Source organism: Boleophthalmus pectinirostris, unplaced genomic scaffold, assembly GCF_026225935.1.
Source record: "Boleophthalmus pectinirostris isolate CB_2022bp ecotype Guang Dong unplaced genomic scaffold, ASM2622593v1 HiC_scaffold_6, whole genome shotgun sequence".
In the NCBI taxonomy this organism is placed as follows: Eukaryota; Metazoa; Chordata; class Actinopteri; order Gobiiformes; family Gobiidae; genus Boleophthalmus; species Boleophthalmus pectinirostris.
The window spans coordinates 10,932,563-10,956,592 of record NW_026571447.1 but is presented as its reverse complement, the minus strand read 5'-3'; the positions used below and the strand labels follow the sequence as shown (position 1 = coordinate 10,956,592).

The 24,030-nt window shown below is 38.0% G+C and overlaps 3 protein-coding genes across 6 annotated transcripts; 1 reads left to right on the top strand and 2 right to left on the bottom strand.

Annotated features, from left to right (window-relative positions):
* The first annotated feature begins 1,129 nt into the window (after nucleotides 1-1,129).
* lim2.5 (lens intrinsic membrane protein 2.5) lies at nucleotides 1,130-7,236 on the top strand. The gene is made up of 4 exons (XM_020927351.1): nucleotides 1,130-1,307; nucleotides 5,461-5,610; nucleotides 6,035-6,169; nucleotides 7,175-7,236. The coding sequence occupies exons 1-4, from the start codon at nucleotides 1,130-1,132 to the stop codon at nucleotides 7,234-7,236; spliced, it is 525 nt and encodes a 174-aa protein (XP_020783010.1).
* A 408-nt stretch (nucleotides 7,237-7,644) lies between these two features.
* LOC110162446 (free fatty acid receptor 2-like) lies at nucleotides 7,645-11,594 on the bottom strand. 4 transcript variants are annotated; one of them, XM_055163827.1, is made up of 5 exons: nucleotides 11,450-11,594; nucleotides 10,585-10,624; nucleotides 9,638-10,148; nucleotides 8,506-8,739; nucleotides 7,645-8,426 (listed from the first exon to the last, which is right to left on the bottom strand). In XM_055163827.1, the coding sequence occupies exons 2-5, from the start codon at nucleotides 10,590-10,592 to the stop codon at nucleotides 8,361-8,363; spliced, it is 819 nt and encodes a 272-aa protein (XP_055019802.1). In that variant the 5' UTR covers nucleotides 10,593-10,624; nucleotides 11,450-11,594; the 3' UTR covers nucleotides 7,645-8,360. The 4 variants fall into 4 exon arrangements, with proteins under 4 accessions (XP_055019802.1, XP_055019803.1, XP_055019801.1 ...); XM_055163828.1 differs by having other exon boundaries at nucleotides 7,646-8,426; nucleotides 8,498-8,739; XM_055163826.1 differs by having other exon boundaries at nucleotides 7,646-8,739.
* A 3,003-nt stretch (nucleotides 11,595-14,597) lies between these two features.
* Nucleotides 14,598-19,083, bottom strand: LOC129411743 (myelin-associated glycoprotein-like). The gene is made up of 8 exons (XM_055163445.1): nucleotides 18,965-19,083; nucleotides 18,520-18,846; nucleotides 18,117-18,422; nucleotides 17,591-17,854; nucleotides 17,312-17,509; nucleotides 16,286-16,579; nucleotides 16,042-16,126; nucleotides 14,598-14,891 (listed from the first exon to the last, which is right to left on the bottom strand). The coding sequence occupies exons 2-8, from the start codon at nucleotides 18,821-18,823 to the stop codon at nucleotides 14,807-14,809; spliced, it is 1,536 nt and encodes a 511-aa protein (XP_055019420.1). The 5' UTR covers nucleotides 18,824-18,846; nucleotides 18,965-19,083; the 3' UTR covers nucleotides 14,598-14,806.
* Nucleotides 19,084-24,030: the final 4,947 nt, after the last annotated feature.

Below are 24,030 nucleotides of genomic sequence, written 5' to 3'. Positions count from 1 at the left end.
AACTATTTGGGCTATTTGTCACCAATAATCTCTATCTGATTGGCAGTTTAACTCTTAACTTGAATCATCATAATAAACTATTTGTTCATGATGAAATTAAGCCTTCATTCATATTGAATAAGGCTTATTAAGATTTTTGTCATTAAGTATAACCATTTCAGTGTTATTTCTTAACAGAATGTGTGTTCAGATAATGCATTAAATAAAAGAGAGAATCGTGGTGCTTTCAACAGCCTTTGCATATTGTATAAACAGAACATTTTAACAGTGCAATGCAAATGATACTTTGCACGCGCTAACTTTAGGCACTTCTTTGTCTAAATCTCTGTTAGTCAAGTTAGACTTTAATCTGAGTTTTATTATAACAGAGAAAGAACTCACTTTTTAAACAAGTCTCTCAGACATTAAATTACTGTCACAAGTTTGTCAGCATTAGCCAGCAGTTAGTGTCTCTCACTTTTTTGTTGAAAATCAAACGTCTAAACAGTACCACAGACGCTGATAACAGGCTCTTGAGAATGTGTTACATATTTTTCTTGAATTTTCAGACAATCTTAACACTTTTTTGTCTGTGTTTGTTAATGTTTGTGTTGTGTCACAGTGATATCTAACATGCCGCCAATAGAGATAAACGTAGAACACCCCCAGCATGATGTTCTAAGTATCAATAGTAACCCTTTCAATCCTAATCCTATTTTAAGTCTCATCTTAAGACCCACTTTTATTCTCTGGCTTTTAACACTGCTTGAGTTGTGTGATTTATTTTTATTTATTTTACTTATTTGTGTTTTGCTGTTATTTCATTTTATACTCTATTGTTTTAGGATTGGTTTTAGGACACAGGTTTTAGCAATTATTGGTGGTTTTCAGATTCAAGAATGTGAGGTCTTACTCTCAGATGTGGGCAAGAGACAGATTTTTCTATTGATTACATTGCACTTTGCCATGAAATATTCAAAAGGTAAATACACAAATATTGAACCTGATCATTGAACTTGACATCATCTGAAACCCAGCAATACCTTTTATTGTTTTCTTGTGCTGTTTGTTGTGCTATATGAATAAAATGTGTTTGGATATGTTTTTCGTCTTTGCAGTGCGTCGCATCTTGGCAGTCATCACGTCACTCATGATGTACAGCTTCATGGGAGGGGGCCTGTTCTGTGCCATAGTGGGGAACATCCTGCTGGTAGTCTCCACAGCCACAGATTACTGGATGCAGTACAGGCTCTCGGGCAGCTTCGCTCACCAGGGCCTGTGGAGGTACTGCATGTCCGGCAAGTGCTACATGCAGACTGACAGCATTGGTAAGTGTAATAAAGCCATACTGCGGGACATCACAGCAGAGGTAGGTAGAGTAGCCAAACGTTGTAGTCAAAGTGCACTATGTAAATTTTTTGGTTGGGGGTCTGTCATCTGCTTGTCTCTTGTCGTTGCTCTGTCTGGAATGTTCCACAGTGTGACATTAAACAGCTCTACCTTACATGTTTTCAAGGATTTATAGCTTAAAGGTAATTACAAAAAGAGGCATTCTGACCATAGCCTGTATATATAAATGGACATATAAAGTACTAGTCGCTGCCTGTTTTCCAAACTGGTAGTTCGCATTCCGGCTCCTTCTGACCCTGACTCCCGTGGACTTACATTAGAATATTGTGACCCCTCTCTGTAACTGCTGCTGTGAGCCTCGTCATTTTGGCCTTTAAGTGTTCATATTAACCCACTGCATGATCCTGTTTTGTTTTTTTGTTTTTTTACCGCTATCTCGGCCATTTAAAAAATCCTATCCGTAATTTAGATCCTGGTTCCAAATTCCCTCCTATAACTGCTAGTATCGTGAGCTTCATTTGACTGGAGCTGAACGCTATGAGTGACGTCACGCTCGCTTAGTCCACTTCTTTATACAGTCTATGATTCTGACTGTGTGCAGGCTTGTGACCCCACAGATATGACCTGTAACTTGGTCTGGTTTAGTCTCCATGAAGATAGAAAGGTTTAATATCATATTGGGATCCATTCCAGACAAAGCCATAAAATCTCTATGGGAAAAGTATTTAATGGATCCTTCAGCAGAAAAGTTACACAATGCACGGTAGTACCCCAAAGTAGTACCCCAAGAAGTTACTCAAGTTAGGGTAATAATTTATGTAGGAAAACTACTGCTCAAGTAAGAGTACTTTAAATAGTAAATGCTGTGACGTAACATCTGATTTATAATTTGAAGTTAAAGTCAGTGGAAGGATAATGCACAGAATCTGGTATTTTCAAATTATAGACACAGTAAATGAAAAAAAAAAAAAAAAAAAAAAAACCATTACATGTAGTAGGAGTGGTGCAAAAAACTCAAATGTTCAAATAATTTCATTTTATTTTAATGACATTTTCCCTCGTAAGAAGCCATGGTTGATACAGACGGACCTTGCATGTCTCTGATTGGCTAAAACACCTGTCAATCAAAGCCCAATATTTACAAATGTATCCATTCCATTTAAAGCCCGCCACACACTACAGGATTTGTCAGTCTTAAACGATTTTTTAAAGATGCATCAAAAAGCGCACATTACAGACACGAGGATGAAACCATACACAACAGCTAGTGACTGTCTGCAGTTAAGCAACTCACTTTGAGACCCTAAACTGTTCAAAATATCTGAGTATAGCACTTTAAATTTAGATGCAAATCAAAATGGTTTTATTATTATTTGTGAAATGTGATGCAACAGTTCAGATAAATGCTTTTGATGCACAGAAGACTGGATGTAGAGTCACTGTAGCAGCTTCACTCAGATCTGTGCTGAGTAGATTTATGTAAACAGACACACTTGAGGATCTGCTTTTGCCTTTTTACTTTTTAAAGAACACTTCGAACTGGATTAATAGTGCTGTTTTGTGGGCTGGGTGTCATTATTTGCAGAGGAGAAATTCTGATAGGGATGAAATGCTACAGTTTAACTTTACATGAGGTGAGTAATATAGTCGCAATATTATTTTCACTATTTCCTGGGTTTTTTTATTGGCTGGTGCAGTAGCTGTGGTTTTATGGTTACGATATGAAAGAGCAGCTTTAACACCGCACACATGAGAAGAGCAGAGAATTAAAAATCACAAACTTGTTGAGAAATGTAATCAGGGTTTAAATAGGACAAATTATCCTGTAGTGTCTGGTGGGCTTTAGTTCCTTAATCAAAACCTTGTACAGCAAAGAAGTCTCGTTACTTATTGGTAAACTTAGACTTAAACTTGGACAAACTTTATTGACCCACAAAGGAAATTATTTAAGTTTCAGTTTTCAGATTCTAGAACATGATGTTGACATAGTTCCAAATAGGGACAATAGACAGTTTTTCCTATTTTTACTTTAACTTTATTTGCCATGTGGTAATAATAATAATAATTATTATTATTATTATTATTTACTTTTTGAGTGCCTCTGCTTTTTCTACTTTGTCTTTGACTGGTCCCTATACTGACAATTTTTCCACAATCACAATCTCTTCACATCCAAGTAGCACTTCTGCCCCCTAAAGTTTTGCAGTTTTATCTATTTTTTTAAATTGTTCTTTGCCATGAAATATCTTAAGATGACTATTCAATAATGGGGAAACTTACTATTTCGATTAGTGATTAGAGCAAACAATAACAATATATATTTTACCTACCAGTTCAGAATTTTGGATATAGGACCTCATTTCCTAGTGAGCCAGAGTGTTGGGAGACCTGTGGAGACACTTTTTGAAATAATCCATCGAGTTCTTGTATTTGCAGAGGTCGCTGGTGCTAGGCTAGTGCATGTCAATGGCCATAGTTAGCCTGTCATTAAAAACAGTCTTACCCACTCCACAAAACACCCCAAAAAAATCTATTATTACGCCAGACTGTCTGTAAATGTCTGTGTCGATAGAATAATTTTAGAAGTAAAACCAACGTTGCATTTGAAGGATTTATGTCTGAACAGTAGCAGAGAGTTGTACTTTGTGATAGAAAACTTGGCAGCGGCGGACTGATATCACCTGGCACCTGTCTTATCGGCTCTGTAATAGTTTGTTTACCTGCAGCTGCCATAGTGACACATAGAGCATACGAAGAAGCCTGATCCAGATATGGCTACGTTCATATCATCACAACTAACTCGAGCAGAGTAAAATGCCGCTGATGCTGAGAAAATAGTCCCTAAACATGTGACAATTCATGTGACACAAGGTTAGTTTTACTTCTAAAATTATTCCATTGACACAGACATTTACATCGACAGTCTGGTGTAATAATAGATTTGCTTTGGGTGCTTTGTGGAGTGGGTAAGACTGTTTTTAGTAGCAGGCTAACTATGGCCATTGACATGCACTAGCCTAGCACCAGTGACCTCTGCAAATACAAGGACTCGATGGATTATTTCAAAAAGTGTCTCCACACATCTACAGCACTCTGGCTCACTAGGAAATGAGACCCTGTGCCCAAAATTTCAAACTGTCCCTTTAAATATTATTGGCCTATAGCAGGGGTGTCAAACTCATTTTGGTCCAGGGGCCGTGTCCAACCTACTCTAATCCCAAAGGGGCCGGATCAGAAAACTAATGGTATATATACCCCAAAAATAACAATAAGTTCAAATATTTGTGCAGAGAAACACAAATCTATTACAGAAATCTGTTTTAATTGATGAACTCTTTCTTTTACAAAATATTATAATATTATAAACAACCTGAAACTTTAAGAAAAATGTAATTTCAACACAATGTTTTAACATTAACTTGTATGTAAATAGGAATAAGTCCATTTTTGTTGGAAAATCCTGCACTCTGCTCCACTTTTCTCGTGTTGGACATTTTGTTGATGAGGGTGTCACGGTCAACAGTCAAAACGATCGTCGTTTAAGAGAGTTTGGAAAGAGACAAGTCTTCATTTGTGCTGCTCTGGTGGGAGGGGCCACGTACAGAGACGCTGGAGACGCTGCTCTGCTCAGCACCGCAGAAAATTACCAATAATAGTATAACTACAATAATAATAGTTAATAATAGTTTAATAATTGAAATATTTTTGTAGAAAATCAGCCGAGGGCCAGATTAAAGATCTTGGAGGGCCGGATCTGGCCCCCGGGCCGTATGTTTGACACCTGTGGCCTATAGAATGGTGTAATGTCATCTGAAACCCAGCAATTGTTTACATTGTCATAAAATATCAGAAAGGTAAATTCCCAAATATGGAACCTGATCATTTCTGTTACTGACTAGCCATATGTTTGTTAAAAGAAAAGCCAAAAATCAAAGAGACAAATCAATTGCGTTCAACTGTCAAAAACAATTCCACTTGTAATATTTTATCTGAATATTAGCCCATGCTATATTGCAACAAAGAACTGCATTTTATCGATATTCATTTTACCTAACCCGCATCTGTATTAAATATTATTGGCCTGAAGATGTGTTACAATGTTATATGAAACCTGTATGTATTTGTGTGCAGCGTATTGGAATGCAACACGTGCCTTCATGATCCTGTCTGCCATGTCATGCTTTGCGGGCATCATCGCGGGCATCCTCTCCTTTGCCCACTTCTCTGCCTTCGAGAGATTCAACCGCTCATTCGCCGCTGGGATCATGTTCTTTGTTTCCAGTGAGTATTCCAATCCAGCACATCCTGGAGCATTACATGGAGTCCACTGTGCCCTTTGTTATCACTTATAGCTGATTTTACTGTCTTAAAGAACACATATTATTCGAAATAGACTTAACCATATTATAACATTGTTCCCTCATTAAAAACATACCTGAAGTTCATCATTCATGCTGGTTTTCAGGGAAGTCTTAGAATTGTTATGTCATAGATAAAGACTTTGTGCAGGGTATGCAAGGACATGTTTAATAGCCAATAACAATGTAAATAATGCATGATATTTGTTCTTTAAAACAAACACTAGAATGCTAAACGTACAATTCCTGATTCTCAGACAAGAAAATGCTCAAATACATGGAAAATTGGGTAGAGGCCCCTTAATAGCAGTCCATTTTTAATTCTGTTGATATGTCTTTATTTGCAGCCCTCTTTGTTTTGCTTGCAATGGCCATTTACACCGGAGTGACGGTGAACTTCCTGGGCAAGCGCTTTGGGGACTGGCGTTTCTCCTGGTCTTACATACTAGGCTGGGTGGCTCTGCTCATGACATTCTTTGCAGGTTAGTTCAAAATGTAAAAATGCTCGTATATTGTATTACCTAATAACCAGATCATTTACAGAAATATTTGTATAGCTATCAGTGGCATTCAGAATACATTTACTTTACTAAATTAAAAAGAATACAAGGGCAGTACTTCATCATGTAATTCTGGCTTTGAACTGCATAGTATTAGTTTAAAAAAACTGAAACATAGCTCTTGCAGTGAGTGCATATGTGTGTTTTTTTTTGTTTGTTTGTTTGTTTTTTTTGCATATTTTCAGACATAAATTAATGCATGCAACAAAAACAAAAAAGTTTTTTGTAATTATATGACACGTTTTCTCACTATAATATAATACAAATCAACATAAAAGTATTCCAAATATTCAGAATACAGAGCTCTGATTGGTCCATGTATCAGAGTACATTACAAAATATATTTAAATTCATTCTGTAACTAAATAAATTTTCCCATCACTGACTGAAGAACGGCCAAAACATTGCATTAGTTCAATAACTGCACTATGAGGGGCAGCAGAGACTGTTATTACAGTGTCCAGTCTTGACTCAAATATCAACCTGTGCATGCTGTTATGGTTGTTCTTGGGAAACACAATTTATGGGTGTGGATTTGGTGTGTGACTGAATGGTGAGCCTGATGGTGCACACAAAGACTGTGAGATATGACTGTGAAAAAGTTGGCCAGCTTGTGAAGCACAGTGCAATTAAAGTGTTATTATTCATAAACCCCAACACTCGTAAGATCAGTTGATAGCCAGGGGTGAGACAAGAGCTTGTGCCACAAGATCTCACAGGACAAAACTGCCATAAGCTTTTACATGTGTTTATATCTGGATGGGGTAAAAGGATAAACTTTGCAGAGAACTGAATAGATATGCTAAAATCTTGTCTCGGTCTCATGGACCTAATCTCATGTCTCATCTCATGAAAACATTCCACCCCCTATTAACAGCTACCCACAGGTGTCAAAAACACTGGCTGAACTTGAATGCTTTTTCACAGGTATCTTCTACATGTGCGCCTACAGAATGCATGAGTGCCGGAGGGTGGCTGGCCCGCGGTGAATGACCAGGAGGTCACATGTAAAGCAAAGGATGCTGTCAAATAATAAAACTGGGAGTTTTGCATACGTATCACTGCGTTGTGGTGGTTCGACTTGTCATTTGTGTGTAGATTTACATGTACTTGCTGTAAAATAAGTCCTGTAGGAAAATAACACACCAAAACAAAACCCATAACTTCAATTCAGACTTATTAATTCCTAATTAATAGCTATTCACTTTTTTAAATTTTGTTTTATTAACAATGTTTTTCTATGTGCCACAATAATTTACATTGAGGTAGTAGTGCCCCTTTCATGGACAGAAATTCATGTTTTCACACTTAGAGGGAATACATTCTAATTTGCCCATGTCCTTATATGTACTTTTTTCAACCAAAATGCTTCAGTTTTTAAACATCACAGTCCATACAAAATACTGTCCCATCACTATAGATAGACAGATGAGCATTTGCAGACAGCAAAGCCATAATCTTTTGCATAAATGTAATACCACAACATGACTGCATGTTTATCTATTTGTTTAAGATTCCCTGAAATATTAGTAAATGCTGTGAAAGACAGGTACAGTGTAGAGATTTTAAAATACATTTATCGTCACGCAGTGAGTTGGTAAGTATAAAATGTACTCATATTGTTTCAACAACCCAGCTTTATATGATGTGCCATGGAGCACGTCTTCAAAGGTGGGTGGAGTTTTGACTCAGCATGACAATAGTGATAGCTTTCCCCTATTTTCATCTCAAAAAGTGTCAGAGAAAAGTAAAAAATAAAACAACAACAACTGGCAAGCAATACGAGTGGCAACACCTATATTCAGATTGCCAGATTTATATATGTATTCATCTTTATTTAACCAGGTGAAAAACAAAACAAAACATTAATCAAAATCTCTTTAAGGGTGACCTGGGCCAAAGTGGAACTGCAGCACACATGTTGAAAAAAACATTTACACATTTGAACTAAAATAGAAACAGTATAAATTATTTTAAAAGGACTGCATTTTAGAACAATGACAATGTTCATAGGATTCTTGCTCTTTGTCTTGTGCTAGTAGATCATGTCTGCAGAGAACTGGGTTCTCCCTCTGTAAAGGGCTTTAAGAAGCTGAGGCATTACGTGGGTTCTCTATGACAGAAATGTGCAGCTCATTTTTCCGGAACAACACAGACTTCTTGATCCTGCTTCGGAAGGCTGAGGACGAGAAGTAGAAAATGATTGGATCCAGACAGGTGTTAAGGGTGGACAGGAGCAGTGTGTAATACCTCCATACCGGGCTCTGGCCCTTGATGTATCCCAGGAGGTGAGTGATGTTATAGGGCAGCATGCACACCAGGAACACGGCCAGAGTCCCCAGAGCCATGCCGATGGCCTTGTGCTTCTGCTGGGGGGACATCCGGGGCAGGCTGTACAGCAGGTAGATGCAGCGCAGGTAACAGAACACACAGATGAGCAGAGGAATCAAGCACAGGACAAAGAACATCTCCAGGCGCACTGGCAACAGGATCTGAGGAGATTTGGAAATACATTACTTTTTTTATTAAAACAATTGAAAATTATCATTATCATTTTGCACTCTTCCACCTCTACACATCCCTACATATTTTAGTACATTTGACAGACTACAAGACCCTGGAATCCAGAATACACACTTTTACAATACTTGAGAAGATGTGAGTCTGAGCACCAGAAAATCTCCCTGAGTTCAGATGAGCGTGACAGGTGGGTTATGCAATTAGAGACACACATGATCAGTCCAAAACATATATGGCTTCTTAAAAGGAAACTATAAGACTGAAAAACATTGTGGATTTCTGGGGAATAAATGAGTGATGCACTAAATTCTGTTAAACTGGTGACATATTTTTGAATTTGCCTAAAATGAAGGATGACTTGTGACCTCATCTGATTGGATGGTATAAACTGAATCTGATTCAAGGACTGGTTACCAGACTGATATCATAATTAAATTGCCATGTACTTATTTAAATCTATTAAATGGCAGTAAAATAGCCTACTTTAAGTGTTGTATGAAGTTTGGGCGTTTTTTATTGAATTAAATGAGCTTCAGTTTCTTCGTCTGTCCATGTTGTGTTTGCTGAAAAATAGTACGATCACTGGGAATGATAGACTGGACTTAAATATTAACACAGTGGTTTCTAATGGAGTAGTGTAGCGAATTTTGAAAAGACTCTTGTTTTAGCGATAGATGATTAATGTCACAGTTATTTGTGGCACTAATCACCTATCTGTGGCAGAGCAGGGGGCGCTGTTGAGCCCTGTCAATATAATGGTAGGGGAGACCTTGCTCTGTAGAGAAAAACAGAGAGACATTATTCTGGATTTGCCAGGCAAACAAGATCTATACTACTCAGCACAGGCAAAACAAAAATAATTGTATGTACCTGCAGCTGCTTGGGTGAGAAGGCTTCATAGCACATGGAGGAGTTCTGGGACAGAGACGGGTGGTGTTGGGCAATAAAGACGATGCTACAATGAGCCGCTGAAATGATCCAGATAAGCACACCGCACAAGATGGCGTAAAGAGGCCGATGCAGTCTGCGGTAGGCAACAGGCAATGCCACAGCCACGTATCTCACCAGGCTGATGGCCGTGAGCAGGAGCGAGCTGGTGTAGATGGTGCAGAAGAAAATGAAGGAAGTCAAGGAGCAGAGTACAACCGGCAGGGTCCAGGTCATCCCAGAAGCCGCCTCGTGCATCTTCAGCGGGAGCACGCAGAGGAAGAGCAGGTCGGATACTGTCAAGTGCAGCAGCAGGATGTCCATGGGCAGAGGCCGGCTCTGGATCTTGGCACTGAAAGCATACAGGGCTAACAGGTTTGCTGGAAGTCCCATCAGGAAGGTGAGGATGTAGACTGACAGGATGACTTCAGACTTGACCTCCTCCATTTTCAATCTGCACGAGAGGAAATACAGCAGGTTTTTAGTGCTGGTTTTTTGACAGTAAATATCCATTAGACCAACTCAAAAGGAGAATAGACCTGTTGAGTTATGAACTGATTTTAAAATGTAATATAATATAACAAGATTTGATAAAAAAGTGTAATGCTAATACCTAGGCTTTGAAGTCGGCTCTGATTTCTAAAGTACATTTTTCATTCATTCTTTCTGTAGATTTCTATGAAATTCTAATGTTAAGAGAAAGCACAGGTGAAGTTTGACTTTTGTGTTGGGGGAGGCAAACTTTTTATCCACTGTGCTCATAGACTGTATATAATTGTGCCAGTAACAAATCTACACACTTAAAGTAAATTAATTGATTGGATATTTATGGACTTCAGTGTGTTGTGTCTTAAATCTCCCTCTGACAGCTCAGACTGTGGGTGTCTCACCTGTTCATGGTGAGGAGGTGCTCTGAGTGCAGAACGGGTGCTTTATGAAAAACATTTGAATAAAGAGTTTCAGGAGAAGACAGACAGGAAAGTGCGCGTTAACTCACAAACACAGGGAAATGAAAATATTAGCCTTTATATTACCATGACTGAGACAGAAGCGGAGACAGACGCTACAAACTTTAAGCTTACTCTGCACAGTGCAGCATCTCCTAAGCATACTCGACTCGTTTTCTCCTCACAAAACAAGCACATTTCAAACTAAACCCTGCTATAGCCAAAGAGCAAAAGCTCGAAGCTTCCCACTGCACAAGTTCATAAGTGCACCAGGGACCAGGATTTGTCCCATTCCAAGTAGAGGGAGATGCTGCATTGTGCCTCAGGCGCTTTTATGAGGATCGAGGCTTACGGCTTAGCTGGAGTTTTTCCTCTGAAAAAAAAAAAGTTTCCAAAACTGCTCAGTGTGTGCGCCAGGTAGTCACAAGTGCAAAAGCAGCCAACCACTGGGAATTAAGCAGGGCCACATCAAGGCTTATGGTGATCCATTTTGTTGGAGTCTCACCAAACGGCACATTTAAACACCACTAGATCCAATCCAGTAAAAAACAAAAAAAAAAACAAAAAAAAACATAAATCAAAGGAACCTTCGAGATAACATAAGAGGGAAAAAATATATATACAATTCAAAATTATCTTGTGGCCATGAGATATTATCTTGAGCCAGTGAGATCGTCTTGACTTAAAGATGGTTCTGCATTAAAAATATTGGCCAAACAGGCCAAGGGAAGGACTGATGTCACAGGCTTTCTTGTATCCTACTTAAACTAACTATTCACATTCATCACAAAGTAAAAAATAAACTTACCTTATCTTATAAAATGTGACAGGGTTCAAAATGACAGCATTGGCCTTGTACGCTCTGCTTTCAGCTCCATCACAGTGACTCACTTTGACAAGTCATATTTGTGACAGAAGGATGTGGAAACTGAAGTCTGAGTCAGACTCTAGCCTCCCACCACACCTCTGCACAGGACTCGCATGCAAATAACAACAAAGGTCATACTGAGGCAAGTGTTTTACTACATGTGTCAGTGGTGCAGCCAGTTAATGATTCCAAAGACTATGCAAACTGAGTAAACAGACAAAGACATGGGGGAAAAAAGTCACGCCCCGTGTGTCATGGTGCAATATGACTGGACTATAGGAATGCTTCTGTTATCAGACATTAAAATGTGGTGACTAATAGGTTATTTGTGGAAATTATTTACATTGACAATTATGCATATGTGGCAACCGAAGGGTTCAACACTCCGGAAAATGTTAAGTTTTATAATAAGTTGCTGCAACAACGCCACCCCAAATCTAGTTTGGGCAAATAAAGTCTAAATGTAAGGCACACAGGTAAGCATATCATCGAGGGAGAGGGAGCCAGGTTCCATCTTTTACAAAATCTTTATTTCTTTCTATTTTAAAAGACAGATTTAAGTTGTTTAAAAGTAGCTACATCCATAAAAATAGGCAAACAGTAAAACACTACAGTGGGAGAACAAGTACACAATATTGAAAATACAAAACAAAACCCCAAAACCCGAAGAAAAACTAAAGTAAAAACAGCAGTGAAACAAAACAAACAAAACAATGAAGCAAAACTAAAGCAAAACAAAATAAAGCAAAACAAAACAGCTAAACAAACGTAAAACAAAACAGAACACAGCAAAACAGCAAACAAACGTAAAGCAAAGATAAAACAAAACAGCAGAGGCGGTGTGCTCACGCCGCTGCAGGCCCCCGCTGACACCTAGAAAATTAAATTCTGGCATTAAATTCTGAGCCTGCAGTGCAAGGATCTGGGCTAAACACATACCGTGGTTGGAAGTGACAGTGCGCAATCCCCAAACTGAATCAAAGGCAACTCTACACAGAAGAGAGTGGTTTGGCACAGGTAGCACGTGATAGTAGGGTTTTGGTTACCTGCCGCCGCGGTTTAAGGGACACGGCGGCGCACAGCCGAGCGCAATGGCGAGGGACTCACTCGGCTCACCCGGCTCACCCGTGGAGCTAAAGGGAGACACCGGTAAGAGTATGGGCATGGATGAATGAGTGGAGGAGTATCGGGCGTGCATTACCTTATCAGCGGAGATGAGAACGCACCCTAGGTGCTCCGTGATTCGGAGGAGCGAGGGACTGATGTGGTGAGAAGCACCGGCCAAACAGCGGCCAAACAGCAGCCAAGCAGCGGCACTAAAAGGAAACGTGATCGGAAATTTGGATGTAACGGGCATGGAATTTATGAAGTGGAAGTTACCTGAGCTGGAGGACAGAGCGGCCACAAGGAGAGGCCCGGAAGAGCGTGTGAGCCAAAAGGGGGAACGACTGAGAAGGGAGCGCTTAAACAGCCCACCAGCGCAGCGCCACGGAACGCCAGGTAAGAGCACCCGCAGCCTAGACCCTCAAAGCCGGTCTTGCCACACATAAGTAAAGCTGCACCAGGTGGGTTTTCTTTTAAACTGTAACGCCTCTCTTTCCCATGTTATAATGAACAATCACAATAGGCCCTATGCCATTCTTGGCGCTCAGGCCTAATTACATGAATTTCACTAAGCGTCAGTCAGCATTGCCGAAAAGTAAAAAAAAAAAAAAAAAAAACAAAAACTGAGCGTTGTGTCAAGAGAGGTAACCAATTAGAAAAAGTGGGTTGACAGAAAAAAAAAGTTTGAGAACCGCTGGGCAATCGATGTCTTCAGCATAGAGCACTGTTGCTGTTGTGCCTTGTCTCTGCCCATGGGTGAAAACATTCTGCTTCATTCAATGGCAGTAGATACAAATTGTCAGTGATCTTCTGAGCTAATTGATCTTCTCTTCATATTCATAAAATATCAAGAACCAGCCATCAGAACTACTGGAAAACACCTTCTCAGGGACATCTGAAATCACTACCAAACTGCTACCACGGATAAATGGGATGTTTTAGAGAAAATAATAGCTCATTAACACTAGTTTCCCTCTGCCCTAGTGAATGGTTCCACACTGAACGTCTTAAAGAATACAAACTCAGTTTCTTCTTAACCAATAAACGATGTAAACATGTGACTATGTGTTTGATTATTGGATTGATGTTCACAGACATTAGAAACTAGCCCAAGTGAACTGTAGCTTATGATAAACAAACTCACAGAAATGCACATAATGTTGTTTAAACCACTAAACTGTACAATGTAGACTGCAAATATTTCATTTAACTATATGAACTCCAACTAAATAAATAATGGAGCTATCCTTACATCCACAAATAACACGAAGTAGAAATCGGCTGCCTGTTTATTAGAGCACATTGCACACTTAAGAACACACGAGTCACACAGTGTTTTCATATTTTACTTATTTATATTTAGATCATCAGGTTATTTATCATAAAACATGAGGATTAACAGGTGTTTGATATGAAAATACATGCATCCTACATGATTAGCACTGGGGTCTGGTCGGTCCTTTAAAAACAGTTATTCAGTTATATATCTGTGACTTGTCTGAAGCCAAACCAGAGGTCCATTATGTCAGTTCTGTTGTTAAAGTGCATACAACAGATTTTTATGATTCTCTAAATTTGACTTAATTTGGTGGGATTATAACTATTGTAAATATAAATGATAGTTTTACTACAGTTGAAAAATATGTTGAAAATTAGAGGAAGTAGAGAATTCCACTATTCGAGAAACACACTTTTTTCAGATACTTTAAATATTAATTCAACAGAAAATAAAGGTGTTTTCTTATATTTTTAAGTGGTCAGATAATAATTTCTGTGTAGATGAAAGAAGTTTTTCTAGGGAACAGTTATGAATTCCCTAGTGTAATGTCACAATTTCTCACATTAAGAATTCATGTTTTTCAAGGTCATTTTGAGAAAAAAACTCCTTTGTATGTAAGATAGATACATTTTATGCCACACTGAAACAGTTGTTGTAAAGCAATAATATATCCATGGCAAAAAGCCAGTAGCCCCCATTAGAAAAGTTACATAGTACTATAACTATAACAATACTACTAACTTCTATTTGCCTTTTTATTAGTATTTTAAAGTAGTACGCTGTGCAGCATCTTTGAGCGTATAGAAAAGTGCAATGCAAATAAAACAGATTATTATTATGATTACTTTTTAGAGATAGGTTACTGACCACATGAAAAAACCAAGCTACTCTACGCTACCACGGATCTCATTCATTCATTTTTTCTCTTGGTCCTCTGGTGACTGTTGTTTGGTCTCTGGAGAAGATAGACGACTCTTATTATGCCGAACAATCAGGATTCTGAAAACACAAAATTTACATGAACACAATAAACAACAATTGTTGAAATTCTTCAGGGATGTAGATGTAATTCCCTGTAGCCAGGAACCGTTTAAATGTGTCATGGCCATGGATCTCTCGGTTTATACCAACGTCCATCACATCACGTTTGTGACAGAACTGAATTTGATTTGAATATGGTTGATCGGAGCCATACTTTTTCTACAGAAGGTGGTGTGTGTTTAGTCTCTCTACTTTGCTTTTTATACAAGCAAAAATAGTTTGCAAATGTTGAGTGAAATACATAGTTGTTTTTTTTTTGTCAAATAATGTCATGCAGGACAGTCAGTGTAGATATGGAGGCTCTGAACAGCTTTTCCATGACAGAGGTATGACGGACAGAGACTGTTATCAATCTAAACAGGAAGCTACTAGAAGCTCAAAATAACTCAAAAACTGAATTGTTATTTAGTCAAACACTGATACCTACTGATACCATGCACAAGGAAAGTTTCAGTCACTCTGAACAGCTTTTCCATGACAGACGTATGACGGACAGAGACTGTTATCAATCTAAACAGGAAGCTACTAGAAGCTCAAAATAACTCAAAAACTGAATTCTTATTTAATCGAGCACTGATACCCACTGATACCATGCACAAGGAAAGTTTCAGACACTTACCAGACATCTTTCAGGTGTTAGATTTCTTAAAGTCCATTATATTGGACTTGTATGCTAATCGCAAATGCTAAAGACTTGTTAGCATTTAATGAGTATCTCGCTGCAAAGAAGCCAAATTTGCATTTTTAAATGCAGCAGTACTTTGGTATGATGGAATTTGTTATTCTACAAAGACTTGCACCACAGCTGACAGTAAAAATTGGGACAGCACAGATATTTGAGCAGTTTATGCATATTTTATTTGGAGTTGACATTTGACATTTGGAGTAGAACCAGTAAGGCTGACGGTGGCATATAGGTCACATGTCTAAAATCTTGTTAGGGTATTGCTATTTGAAGCAATCTTATGAGTTGGCCAGTTTTTGATGCAACAGCAATAAATTCTCTGCAGCCCAAAAACATTTTCCCCATGGAATGCAGTGTATACACAGAAATAAAATGGAAAAACTGAGATGCTAATCCATAACAACTGTGAGTGGTAAGAAGTACCTGATCATACAGAGAAGCACCAACACCAGCACCATCAGAATGACAGTTGATGCGATTAACAATGGAGTGACCACATCTTCTTGTCCTAAAAGTCATTAGAAAAACAAAACTAAGTTAGGACATAAGGAATGTTTGGAGCACAAAAACATTTTATATTTATAGATACTGAACCTGATTTATTTTATCAGTTATATGTTATATTATGACACCACAAGAAAAACTACCATCACCAGAAACAACTAACCATTCTGCTTTTCAGGAGAGTTATGCACAATTTCAAAGGTCTGTGTGTCAGATCCCACAGAGTTGTTGCTGTGACAGACCAAAGTGACTGGATCTCTCCACTGAGGTTTAATAACAGTGAGGACACTTCTTAGAGTTTTGTCACTCAGAGGCTCACTGCTGATGAAGTGGTTGGAGGATGTTTGAGGGAAACTCCACTGTATCAGGGGAATGGGGTTCCCCTCAGTCTCACACACACAGCTTATCTTGACTGAGTCTCCAGAGCAGTTTGAAGAGCTCACGATCTGTGGAGGGACTGTAGATGACAGAATAAATAATAATTAATTTGACCATATAACAGGGGTGTCAAACTCATTTTGGTCCGGGGGCCGTATCCAACCTACTTTGATTCCAAAGGGGCCGGATCAGAAAACTCATGACATATATACCCCAAAAACAGTAATAAATTAAAATATTTGTAATATATTAAATGCAAATCTATTACAGAAATCTTTTTTAATTGATTAATTCTTTCTTTTACAAAATATTATTATATTTTGAACAACCTGAAACTTTAAGAAAAATGCAATTTCAACACAACATTTTAACATGAACTTGTATGCAAATAGAAATAAGTAAATTTTTCTTGGAAAATCCTGCACTCGGCTCCACTTTTGTCATTTTTGTTATTTTGCTGATGAGAGTGTCATGGTCAACAGTCAAAACGATCGTTCCTTTAAGAGCGTTTGGAAAGAAGCAAGTCTTCAGTTGTGCTGCTCTGGTGGGAGGCGGCCACGCACAGACACGCTGGAGACACTGCTATGCTAAGCAACGCAGAAAATTACCAATATTTTAATATAAAATATAATTAAAATATTTTAGTAAAAAATCAGACAAGGGCCAGATTAAAGGTCTTGAAGGGCCGGATCCGGCCCTTGGGCCTTATGTTTGACACCCCTGCCATATATAAAATAAGTTTGAAACATACACTGTACATCCAGCTGTTTTACAACAGAATGATCAGTTCCCAGATGATTTTGAACTTGACAGAAAATAGCAGTAGTATCTCTGGAGGCTTTTATGTTTAAAACAGATGAGTTTCCGATCAGAGTGTGAGTTCCTCCATCAGTTTTATACCAGAGGAAGACACTTGGGTTGGCGTCACTGCTGCAGTTTAACATAATATAACTGTGTTCTGTCACTGGACCAGAGGGGGTGACTGTCATTTTAGTGTTTCCAGGTGGATCTGCAACAATAAAATAAATTAAACACACACATTATACAACATGTGAACTTTTAAAATAAAAACATATGAAGAAATGCATACAGTGGATGTGTAAATGAGTGACAGTAGAGTTCTCAGTCCCAAGTTCATTCTGAGCCACACAGAAAATAGCAGTAGTATCTCTGGAGGCTTTCATGTTTAAAACAGATGAGTTTCCGATCAGAGTGTGAGTTCCTCCATCAGTTTTATACCAGTGGTAGTGCTGTACAGCTGGGTTGGCATCACTGCTGCAGTTTAATATAATATTACTGTGTTCTGTCACTGGACCAGAGGGACTCACTGTCACTCTGGTGTTTCTTGATGGATCTGTGAAAGATATAAATAGAGAAGGTGTGATATTCTTCCCATTTGTATTTGCTCCATCAATTATGTTCAAACTAAATGTTGATGTTATAAATCCAGAGTCGCAAGAACTTAACAATGTCTATGTTAATCACAATACATTTCATAGAATTATCACTTTTCAAATTTTCTGCTGTTCAAAGATACACATAATCTTCATTTTAACATGAAAAAATGGCATATGTCTTATAAAATGGCTTAAAAATATATATTTAAGACAACTCACATGTAATATCAACCGTGATCTGTGCACTAGAAGACAACACATGTGTGCCATTTTCCCTGCTGTGGACTGCAGAGCATGTTAAATTTGTATTTGGCTCAGAAGCAGTGAAGTTGAGAGTGGACACTTTGACATAGGTCTTGTCCGGTTGCTCCTGCAGAGTCTCCTGAATGTCCCCCAGGACAGGGCTCCATGTCAGAGTGGGAGGGAGAGACAGACACGGGACAGGAGCAGAGCACTGCACACTCACTGACTGCCCCTCACTCACACTCACAGAGGGCGGAGTCAGGGTAGGGGTGGATGGGATTTCTGAAACACAATCAAAATCAACAAAATACTTTTGCAAATAATAGTAGATATTGTAAAATATATTAGTAGATAGGATTTTATGTGATCAAAGCCATACCTAGGACTTGTATATTCACCCCTGCCTCGTTAAATGTATACTCCAGTAGATTGTTACATTCCACTCTGAGAAAATGTTTTTGATTGTGTTGAGGACCAATGCCATGAAAGGTTGTGGTGCAGTTTTGCTGGGTTAAATCTCCTGTTTCTTGTGTTGGATCCAAAAGTGTACTGCTACTATTATCTATCCATACAGCTTTACATCCACTGTGGAGATAGGTTTTATATTCCTCCTTTACTTGAAATGAACAGGGTATTGTCACGCATGATCCCTGCAGAGCTTTTATGCTTTGTGGCAGAAACATATAAAATGTATCACACTGGGTACCTGCACACACAGAAGACAAAGATAGTTAAGTGCATTTTTTACATTGCTGGAAAAAAGACAAACAAAACATATAGCCATTAGACAAAAGTATAAAAACAAATATTTAGGACAAACTCACATGTGATCTGAGCTGTTGCAACAGCACTTGAAACAGTAGTCCCATCTTCCCTGTTGTAGACTGCTGAACATGATAAGTTGGCTTTTGGGTCAGAAGCAGTGAAGGTTGAGAGTGGACACTTTGACATATGTCTTGTCCGGTTGCTCCTGCAGAGTCTCCTGAATGTCCCCCAGGACAGGGCTCCATGTCAGAGTGGGAGGGAGAGAGACAGACACGGGACAGGAACAGAGCACTGCACACTCACTGACTGCCCCTCACTCACACTCACAGAGGACGGAGTCAGTGTAGGTGCAGGTGGAACTTCTGGAAGAAAAAAATAGCAATCAATAATCTCGATTAAACAGTTTTTACTTTTGTTGTCTAATAAAATGTGGGAGAGACCATTCACAACAATCTTCAGTTTTTTATCTGCATAGTTGTATTTTACATTGACACAGTTCAGTCTGAAGTAAACTTGAAGCCCCTGCTCCTTAGTGATGTTATGCACTGTTGTGGTGCAGTTATTCTTGGTTAAGTCTCCTGTTGTTGGTCTTGTGAATTGTACACTTAGTAAACTGATGGCATTTTTGCCACAGAGCTTTGCATTCACTGTTCACACTTGAATTATACGTATCTGATACTGTAAAGGAGCAGGGCATTCTCAAACAGGATCCACGCACAGTCTCCACTTGTTGTGGCACAGAGTTACTAAAGCCAAGACAATGGGAACCTATATAAAAAGGTATAAAGGCATAGTTTCAAATGAATTTTACAAATTGCATTTATTAATAATCAAGCTGTTCTTAGCAACCACTCACTGTGCAGCAGGAAGCCCACAAGGAGAACATTTGTCAGAGCAGACATCTGATTTAACAGAAGTAAAATATAATCAACATCTATTCAATGTACAATGCATGTACAGTTAAATGCACATTATTCTATGGTAATGTCAGGTAAGTTCTATCTTGTATCTGATGTTGAAAATGGAGGAATTCAATTTTACCATGTAATGTTGTCTCCACTCTACATTTATTTTGTTACATCTATATAGTAATTGTGTTCAGATTAAATAATATTTTATAATAAAATGTCTGGATACTTACAGTGGTCCAGAACTCTCTCCAAAATGTTTTTAAGCAAAGCTGGACATTGATATTGGGGAAATTCTGATGGCGTCCCTAGCTTGCCAAATCCAGAGTGATGGCTCGCCGTGTTATTTATACAGAGGGACATCAGTCCAGTCTGGTCACCACACCCTTTGTTGCATCTCGAGTCAGAGCCAAACACGATCCTGCATCCTTAGTTTAGTGCTTCGCTAATTGATTCTACAGAAATCTGTGATGGTGTCAGTCCCCTGTGATATTTTCCCTTTTTTATTTTGCTCCTAAGCAGCCATACACACTTAGACACGCTCATACACCTGTCAATCAAGATTCACTGGTGACCAAACTCACGTCCTCATAAAGTGTTGAAAAAATGTGTATTTTGGATCCCAGGCAATAGGGTGTCGTGTCATAACTTTCAACTTTATTATTAACAATTATTTAGTGCAACCACATTAAGGACAACATAGAGCTCCTTTGTCTAGCAGATTTTTGTCTTTTGCTCCAGTGGATTAAAACCAGACTTAAAGTAAACTTTTAAACATAATGTAACTCAGTGCCACGGCAATGTACTTCATATATTGATCCTGGAATACAGACAGGTCCTTGCAGAACTTTCTCTGACAGAAGATCTGGTCTAGTTGGGTCGCGTATCATCTGGTCATCCATCATTTAGACAAAAAATAAAACTTCAATCATCAAATTTCTTACCAACAGAAGTTTTTAACACTGCCTGTCCACAATCATTAGAATTTGGTAGCAAGTGGCTCTAGTCTATAAATTCCAAGGCTTGGCTCCTGATTTTCATACCAAGGAAGGAGGAAGAAGGTATTTAAATATATAATTTATTTATGTAAATCTGTCTATCTTGTCCATATCTCTCACAAACCCTTTAGCACATTGTTAATATTCACATGCATTCATATTCAGGTGTGTGCACATCTTTAGAACAGCTTTCTTCATATGGAAAAGTGAAACTTGGGTGGACCAGCCGAGTGTGGATAACTTACTGGTTTACTTCAGAGTTTCATGTGAAATAAAAATAGTTAATTATTATTAGCTCACAAAATGATTTTTCATTCGTTCACAAGATACTCTATGGGGGAAAGCACAACATTTACTCATTAACAAAAAAAATGTCCGCTTTATAATGCAAACATTATCCTTACAAAGACAGTAGTTACCTTTGCATTGGCTTGTGGTGTAAAAATTATTGTATTAATATTATTATATACAATTTTTTTATTTTAATCTAATGCATGATCCTTCCAGTAACACTAAATAATGCAATGTGGTTTGAAGGTTAAGGTAAGTGAAATGGAGTCAGTGGCCCAGTTATTTAGATTCCTATAAAGTTAAAATGAACTAGAGATGACAACTGAATAATGAATCGATTGAACTGATAATGAATGATAAGGGTAGGTGTATTTTGGAGTGACATTTGATGAAAAAGCTTAACAGTCATGAAATTATGATATAATGGCCTGGTAAAAATAAGCATGTGCCTTTTTCAGAGGGATTTAATCACTGTTAAATTAAAGGCCTGTCTCACATTTTCAAGAAGGCTGCTTTTAGCTGCATTAGTTCTGACTTGTCAGAGATGTACTTTGGTGTTCGGCCATGGAGAGATTTGTAAAAAAGCAGAGCTACTTTAAAGTCTATTCTCTGAGCCACAGAAAGCCAGTGCAGAGACCTGAGCACATTACAGGACGTATGTGCTAGTACTTCCTGTAAAGGACCCAAGCAGCAGCACTACAGCTACAATTAGAATATATACAATTTATACCTTTGTACTGTATTTCCTTACCCAACCTCTTGTTCATAGCCTAAATTCATTTTATATTTACTGTATTTTAAAATTTCATATGTAAATCTGTATTTGTGTAATTTGACAACAAAAGTCTTGTTTTTTTAGAATGCATGGGGAACATATATTAACATTTTTATCCTTTATCTTGAAAATATCCATGTTTTTGTGAATGTAAATTGCCAGTTATGCTTCATGGTCAAGAGGAAGAAGCATTATACAACAGTCAGAAGAACAAACAGCTTAAGAGCTCCTTACTTACTTACTTAATAGAAACTTAAGGGCTGATTATTATGCACTCAAAGAAGAGGGCAACTGACTGAAATACTGTTACTTCTTGATAACATGACAATAACAACTGATAACAACAACTGATAATATCAACAACATGATAATATCAACAACTGTTATGTGTGGTTCGTACTAATCTTTGTAGATCTGCTGCCTCCAACAACTCTGTCCAAAGTGTGTTAAATAAACTGATTATATTCCTGTGTGTGCATACAAATGTAGCCAGAATTACAATGCCTTTTTCAACAAACTTTTCTGCCCTAACTGTTGTCACTCTATTGTCTATTTGATTATTATTTGAACAATACAGAAATTTGATGAGTTAAAAATGCAGTAAGGTGTTTCCATTTCACTTGTACATTGTGCACTTGACATTTACAATGAATGTCGGCCTACACTTATTTGTTTTACTAAATACACAAGGCTTATCAGATCATTGCTTCTCAGTTCTCTCAGTCAGTTTGTTTGACCATTTCTTAGGGAAGTTATGGTTATACATAGTTATGGTTATTAGACATCCACTGAGCTGTGTCTGTCGCTTTACTTGTCTAAACACTTGGTCATTGGATCATCCACAGCTTTGTTAGGTCTCCATGCTGTTCCCGAGTGGGGTCCGCTGGCCTGCCTCCACTGGCATTTACCAAAGTAGCTGTATTGCCCCCACAGATTCTGTGATTGTACAGACCGACAGTTCCGAGATTGACTTCAGCTGAACCTGTCATTTCTTCTGCATTCTCCATGTTTACAAACCAAAAGATCCCTCCTAAAACATGCTAGTTTACGCTTGTTAGCACTTAGTTTCCCTCCCCACAATGTAGGGATAATGTTTGTGCAATGAAGCCCTTTTCCTAACAGTATAAACATTCATTTAACAAATTAAAGGGGTTATCATCTATTTTTCTTAGTCAACTCATTACAAATTGCAATTAAGCAATACAAGCACAATACAAATAAAATGTTATTCATGTAAGCCCCAGAGCTCCTCATAAAATCAGTGAATAGCTAACCACAGGCTGAACTTGAATGCTTTTTTTAAGGTATCTTCTACATGTGCACCTTCAGTATGCTGCTTGAGTGCTGGAGGCCTGCAGTGGGTGACCGGAGGTCAGTGCATAATAAAAGTGTGAGTTTTACATATTTATCACTGCATTGTGGTAGTTAAATTTGTCATTTGTGTGTAGATTTACATGTACTTGCTGTAAAAATAGTCTTGTAGGAAAATAACACACCAAAACAAAACACATATAACTTCAATTCAAACACTATTATTAATTTATAGTAAATAAATATGAATGATTTATTTTGACAGAACAATGTGAACTATATTCTAATGTACATCATAGTTTAAAGTTCCCTTTATTTTTTTATTGTTCTTCTCTTAGTGGAGCTGTTAAAACCAAAATAGTTCTCTTTTATGGTACAAGCATGAAACTTTGCCAGATTACTAACACCAACAGGGCTAATATTTCTGGATACGGAACAAAGTCTAATTTAACACTGGAGCTGAGAACTGCACATAGGCTGGCATAAAAAATACTGCATAATCCCTTTCTTAAAGTCTAATTTGCTTAATTATAAATTTTGTAATGTTTAACAACAATTTTTTCTAAACTCCAAAGCATCACATGACTGTTTTACTCCAGAATATTAGGGTTCTGTGTGTTCTCTGTGGTTGAGTTAATCAGATATTTAATCTTTTAGTGCCATATTTACTGGGTTTTTGATAAATACCAGGACAGCACATATGCAAGGGATGCTGTCAAGTAATAAAACTAGGAATTTTGCATGTTGTGGTGGTAAATTTTGTCATTTGTATGTGGATTTACATGTACTTGCATGTAGGAAAATAGGAGGAAAATAACATCAAAACAAAACACAAACACTTC